The sequence below is a fragment of the Cucurbita pepo genome, chromosome 6, assembly GCF_057944985.1.
Source record: "Cucurbita pepo subsp. pepo isolate OVF chromosome 6, ASM5794498v1, whole genome shotgun sequence".
Lineage (NCBI taxonomy): Eukaryota > Viridiplantae > Streptophyta > Magnoliopsida > Cucurbitales > Cucurbitaceae > Cucurbita > Cucurbita pepo.
The window spans coordinates 7,952,753-7,959,305 of NC_141803.1; the positions used below are offsets into that span (position 1 = coordinate 7,952,753).

Below are 6,553 nucleotides of genomic sequence, written 5' to 3' on the forward strand. Positions count from 1 at the left end.
GCCTAACCTAATTTAAACTTAATTTGCCTAACCTAATTTAAACTTAATTTGCCTAAAATAATTTGCCTGCCAAAAATCTAAATCATTTAAAAGGTAATCAGGTTAACCTAAACCAAGAATTAAAACTAACAGAAAATTGTTAGGACATATCAGATCCAAGCTGGATCAAACATATCAGATCCAAGCCGGCCAGATCAACCAAAATGATCGCCAAAGGTTGTTAGAAAATGTATTCTAGATGACCTTTCAACCATTGAACGAGATGAAGTTAGAAAACTAACATAGTATCAGACCCATGCCCTAAACTTAGTCGTGCCAATAGATTGGTAAATCCTCAAATGTCGAACAAATGACTCCAAAGAAAAAAGAGTCTAGATTGGTAAATCCTCAAATGTCGAACAAATGACTCCAAAGAAAAAAGAGTCAAGGAGTCGAGCCTCGATTAAGAGGAGGCGTGCTTTGTTTGAGGGGAAATGTTGGATGATGAAAGTCCCACATCGGCTAATTTAAAGAATGGTCATGGGTTTATAAACAAAGAATACTCTATCTATTGTGTTTATAAACAAAGAATACTCAATCTATTAGTATGAGGCCTTTTGAGGGACTCAAAGCGCTTATGCTTAAATGGACAATATCATACAATTGTGGAGAGTCGTGTTCGTCTAATAGACTAGTTTCCAACCATTAAGTGAGATGAAATTTAGTAAGAGATTTTTTTTTTTTTTTTTGTTATTTCGACTCAATTGAGTGAGTAGTGAAGTTTAGGTAATCAAAATTTTTAAACCCCACTAGAATTAACACTTTCAAGATTTTTTTTTATTTTTAAGACATGAACAGGATTAATGGTTTGCTCATAAGAGCTAAGGGTACATACAATAAATCAGAGACTAAAAAAACCAATGAATCCACTCTCAGTTCCTTAAAAAAAAAGTTCAAATAGAACAGGAATCACCGTAGTGTTCGTTCATCTCAAAAACGATAACTGAAAAACACAGCGGTGCTGAGAATCCTTGAAATAATGGATCCTTCACACGAGACCCCACAAAGTTCTTACTTACCTCACCAAAAAGGAAGCTAATTTCTTCAAAAAAAAAAAAAAAAAAAAGAAAAAAAAAAAAAGAAAAAGAAAAAGAAAAGAACAGAAAAGGATAATCTCAAGTCTCAGTGGTTGTTAGATCATGGAACAGAGGGTGTGCAATCAAGGATTAGTCATGAATCACAAAACCAAAGCAAAAATGTATAAAAAGAATTGGAACCAAAAGGATGGGAGTGTGATAGTTCCGAGTCCCCTCAGTTTCTGGATTCAGCACGCGCAACCACCTCTTTGCTCAGTCTCCACGACCGTTTCCGGGATTCCTTGGAAATATCTACAATTGCGTTCAAGAACGGTAAGGAGTTTGTATTTTTCGGTCTCGTAACAAATGAAGAACAAAAACACCAATAATAAAACACGCACATAGATTGCATAGCAACTATAACAACACAAAGAAATGAAAATCTGCAGTAAAAATACACAATCAACTGATAAATGGAAATCAATTATGGAATCGAAAAAAAACAAAGTATACGGCAAATTCTTTTGTATTAGCTTTAATTCTTACACATAACGCCAATCACCATATTGAAGAACAATATTTCTTTACTATATGAGTACGACTTTATGCACACTTCGACTAAATTCATTTGACAACCATCAAACTATAACATCGAGTTATCAAAAAACATGTAGGGGATAAAGTGATGGGTGAAGAAAAAAAAAAATGTATATATACTCGGTGCAGTTCTAGTTTGGAAAGGATTAGCAATTTCATGATCCGTATAGACTTGAAGAAACATAGCAATTGCTGGCATATGTTATGTTAAAGCCAGGGTCAAGCTAAGATTTTGACATGCTACAATGTCCTCGTTCATTTGTTACATCCCAAAAATAAAACTGGAAATTTAAATATATCGACATACTGAAAGAAAAAACCTTAGATCGCATCTCAGAAGAGGAAGATATCCTGAGGATAACAACCAACTAAGCTAGCATATAGACTACATTATCTCCCCATACGAAACAACTCAAATTGAGAGTTTCATGTTTAATCACCTCTACTTCACCGAGACAAGCTTGAAACTATTTGGGAGATTGTTCACCATCTATCAGGGGCATTAAAAACCAAGTGCTTTCCCTCTAATTTTTACCTAAATACCAACCATGTGTGTGCATGCAATTGTGAGTAGATATATGTTTGTATGTATGCATATAACATCAAGAGGTTATTTGGAAAGCTCTTTTGAAAAGAACTTGTGGAGGTGTATTTATCTCAATAACCAAGGTTTACCAGTCCTATCATTGTTGGCCATAACTTGACCCTATCATTGTTGCCCTCGACTCCAAGGTTTACTAGTCCTATCATTGTTGGCCATAACTTGACCCTATCATTGTTGCCCTCAACTCCAAGGTTTACTGGTCTACCTTGACTTTGAGAGCACACTTGCCCAGTCCTAAAGACGGTTTAAAACGTGGTCATATAATTCTGATAACCACGTGCTATGGTTGGTTAGGAATCACGACTCTCCACAATGATATAATATTGTCCACTTTGAGCATAAGCTCTCATGGCTTTGCTTTGGGCTTCCCCAAAAGGCCTCATATACCAATGGAGATGTATTCCTTATACACCCATGATCATTCCCTAAATCAACCAATGTGGGACTCCCTCCCAACAATCCTCCCCTCGAACAAAGTACACTATAGAGCCTCTCCTGAGGTCTATGGAACCCTCGAACAGCCTCCCCTTAATCGAGACTCGACTCCTTCTCTTGAGTCTTCACTTTTGACTATACCTTCGAGGCTCACAACTTTTTTGTTCGACATTTGAGGATTCTATTGACATGGCTAAGTTAAGGGCATGACTCTGATACCATATTAGCAATCACAACTCTCCACAATGGTATGATATTGTCCACTTTGAGCATAAGCTCTCATGGCTTTTCTTTGGACTTCTCCAAAAGACCTCATACCAATGGAGATGTATTCCTTACTTAAAAACCCATGATCATTTCCTAAATCAGCCAAGGTGGGACTCCCTCCCAACAATCCTCAACATTGTTGTGCTTGGACCTTTGCTTTGAAGTCCTTAGCAACTTTTCATCTCTTGGGCGATCCTTCACTTGGATCACCCCATCATGGTATAATGTGCCCTTCACGCTCCTAGAAGTCCATAAATTGAACTTAGTATCTAAAGACTCCAACCCAAACCTTGCAGCCATGACGTCCATAGCCCTTTCAAGGTTGGTGAAATTTAATCTCGACATGCCAACTTACCCAAAACTCTTTATGGGTAATGGTACGTTCGTAGAGTGCTTAATTCCTCTAGTGACCATTTCCTGAATGAACTAAACTATCTGAGACTAATACATGATCTGCATCAAGCATGCTTGTCATACCCAAATCTAAGGTTGGACGTCTCACACTCTGTAACATCACCTCTCTGTCTTTCCAAGGTCAATACACTATCTCATGACCCCTCCCCACCTCATCACCATATATAGACACTATAACTCAGATCCAACATCATCTTGTAGGGTTAACGTTCACTATTTAACATCTTAGGACGTCATCATAACTGAATATCTTTCTGGGCAACCCAAATCATAATAAAAAAATTACCTCAATAAAAAAAAGTTATTCTGAGAACACACTAGTGAAAAAATTCACATTCAGAAACTTACATATCCTGCTCATGTTCATTGGCTAATGCAGTCTTGGCAATGCACAAAAATGCAGCATCGACGTTGTAGTCTTCTCTAGCTGATGTTTCAAAGTACGGAATATTTTCTTTTGATGCACACCATTCCCTAGCTTTCTTCTCAGAAACCTACAGAAATAATAATCAGGTCAACATGAAAAGAAAAGGCAAAGTTCAACTTGGCCAGGTCCAGACATCCTTGTTCCTTACCACTCGACTATTCCCACCATCAATGTCAATCTTATTTCCAAGCAATATAAATGGGAACGTTCTTGGGTCAGGTGGATTTGCCTGAAAGACATAGGATCAATACTAATTTAGACATCATTAAAAAAAAAACATACTCAGACTAGCACACATACTAAACACATGCAGAGAACCAAGAGAGCACGGGTGCATAAGTGTCTTTCTTTTATTTGTCTAACGCACATGTGCCTTCAATACTCTTTGTGAGCAAAATCTTTTTTCTGACATATCATTGTCCACTACAACGGTATTTTGATCACAATTCTCAAAAACATCTTACCTCAGCGACACAAAATCAAGAATTGCGGAGTAATGCAAATAAAACAACAGTTCTTCAATGAGAAGGAAAAAAAAGAAAAAGAGGCAGGGTATAACCTTGTGAAGTTCAAGAAATGGGCACACGCCAGCGATAGAGAAAGCTACTGATAAAAAGCCAAAACAATATCTACAAGGCAGACACAAATGACCTCGAAGGCAGTTGCTCCTCAACTTAAGGTGCTTTTTTAATACAAAAAGATTTTTAGAGGTGTTTTAGACAAAGCTTTAGAGGAACCATATGCTAGCTAATTAAATAAGTACCTAAACAACAATCACAGAACAACAAAATAAATAAATCTAACAAAATGAAGAATTAGAAAAGAAAATTAAACTAATAGATCAATCTAATTGAACCAGTCGTTCCTATACATGCAACCCGTCCTACTAACGACAAAGCTGCTTCCCCTTGTCTGGAATCATTACTGTACAACTATTTCCCAAAGAATGACATGAAAAAAAAAAACCTAGAGGTATAATCCTATTGGACAAGACTGGACAAACTTCGGTGGCATTCGATCATCAGTAGGAAAATGATTTCATATATAGAAAATAATAATAATGCAAAACAATCAAAGAATACTTCCTCACACCAGCTGTACAAGATCCTAGTAACAGAGTAAAACTTAAGAACTGAATTGATCCACCTGTCTAAGAAACTCATCGTGCCAATTGTCGAGTGTGTCAAATGACTTCATCACGTTAACATCATAGACTAGAACACAGCAATCAGCCCCTCTATAGAAAGCAACTCCAAGACTTTGAAATCTTTCTTGTCCGGCTGTATCCCATATCTAGCAATGCACATATCAATGATTTAGCATAAACACGAGTACATAATAGTTCCAAAATCGACAGTCTACACAGCATCGACATGCCAACGATTTTAAGTAGAACACGCACTTGAAGTGTGACAAGCCTGTCGTCAATTTGAAGTTCCTTGGTGACAAAATCTGCACCAATTGTAGCTTTATATTGCTGACTGAACTTCTTGTGCACGTATCTGATCAGCTAGTTAATGACCCATATTCCAGTTCAACAGGAATGATTACTCATCATCGATTCTAATGGGCCAAAATCTCTATAAACACAACATACTAGAAATACACGAGGAAACATGAAAAAATGGTCAAACGACATGAAATCCAAATTTTAGAAAAGAAAAGAAAAGAGAATGTCATCCAAATTATCCAACCCTCCCATCAAGTCGATAATCCAACAAAACAAGAGATTAATCACATTATTCCAACATGAACTGAAGCAAGAGGCATACATATTTCAGATAACATGAAGGGGCAAACTAAGAGAAATGAACCGTGAATTCCAAGATCGCATATAAACGCTCAAAACGCGGATCAATATCATAATCAACAACCAATTTTCAGAAGGATACTGGTTCATCAACGACGTCTTGCCAACCCTGAAACAAAAACCAAACAACATTGAGAAACCGAAATTCAAAATTAACGAAAGCGCGTACATAAGTAAGCAACAGAGGAACCCTAGAAGACGATTGCACATACCCACTGTCACCAAGAACGATGACCTTGAGCAAAGTCCGTCTACGGAGAGACATAGCGACAAAATCAATAAATCAATTCGGACTTGTAAGCTTCGGATTCAAATAGCGCAAAATTTCACCCTTAAATCTCGTTTCGCAACCTGGATGATGGGAGACGCATAAATAAAAAACGTAACTGATTCGAATTAGAGAAATTAAATTGTAGATTCGGAATTCAGAGTACCTTTTCATGGAGATAAACAAAGGGAGATGGAGATGGAGAAGGAGAATAATAAATGGGAATTGAATCTCGGGAACATGGTAGTTGGGTAGAATGAGAATCCACGGACGGTGGTTCGTGCCGAACTCTCTTCGTAAAAGGCACTCTGAAATTCTTAAATTCGAAGAACTAAACGACACCTACGTGAGTTTTGATGTGCCTCTCCATTTATCCTTCTCACAAGTTCCATTCCAAGTGACAGATTTTAGGCTTTATTTTTTGCCACATACGTAATGCTTTTTTTTGTTGTACATTCCATCCCGAACTTTGAGATTTGTGTAGATTTGAACACATTAATAATAATAGTAATAATCAATTCGACCCCCTTTAAAAATCAACTTTCGATAATCCTTTGCTCGGGATTCATATACATGTAAAGTTACATTATTGATCTGTTTTCATACTCTAATTCTTGTCCCTCCTTTCACTCCCGACACTTATGTTGTCACTTTTTAGCTCTAATTCACACTCCCG

At 37.1% G+C, this 6,553-nt stretch overlaps 1 protein-coding gene across 1 annotated transcript; it reads right to left on the reverse strand.

The window, feature by feature from the left end:
- Positions 1-888: 888 nt before the first annotated feature.
- Positions 889-6,254, reverse strand: LOC111797324 (ras-related protein Rab7). Its single transcript, XM_023680303.2, has 8 exons — positions 6,044-6,254; positions 5,822-5,960; positions 5,692-5,718; positions 5,202-5,301; positions 4,946-5,092; positions 3,948-4,028; positions 3,721-3,866; positions 889-1,367 (listed from the first exon to the last, which is right to left on the reverse strand). Exons 2-8 carry the CDS (start codon positions 5,872-5,874, stop codon positions 1,304-1,306), a joined length of 618 nt encoding a protein of 205 aa, XP_023536071.1. The 5' UTR covers positions 5,875-5,960; positions 6,044-6,254; the 3' UTR covers positions 889-1,303.
- Positions 6,255-6,553: the final 299 nt, after the last annotated feature.

Bases quoted from the DNA above. Each gene is read 5' to 3' on its own strand.
- LOC111797324 (XM_023680303.2), bottom strand. From the start codon at position 5,874: ATGTCTCTCCGTAGACGGACTTTGCTCAAGGTCATCGTTCTTGGTGAC. The intron at 5,719-5,821 runs GTATGTGCAATC...TTTTTGTTTCAG, and splicing joins ATCGTTCTTGGTGACAGTGG to GGTTGGCAAGACGTCGTTGA. The intron at 3,867-3,947 runs GTAAGGAACAAG...TTATTTCTGTAG, and splicing joins ATGGTGGGAATAGTCGAGTG to GTTTCTGAGAAGAAAGCTAG.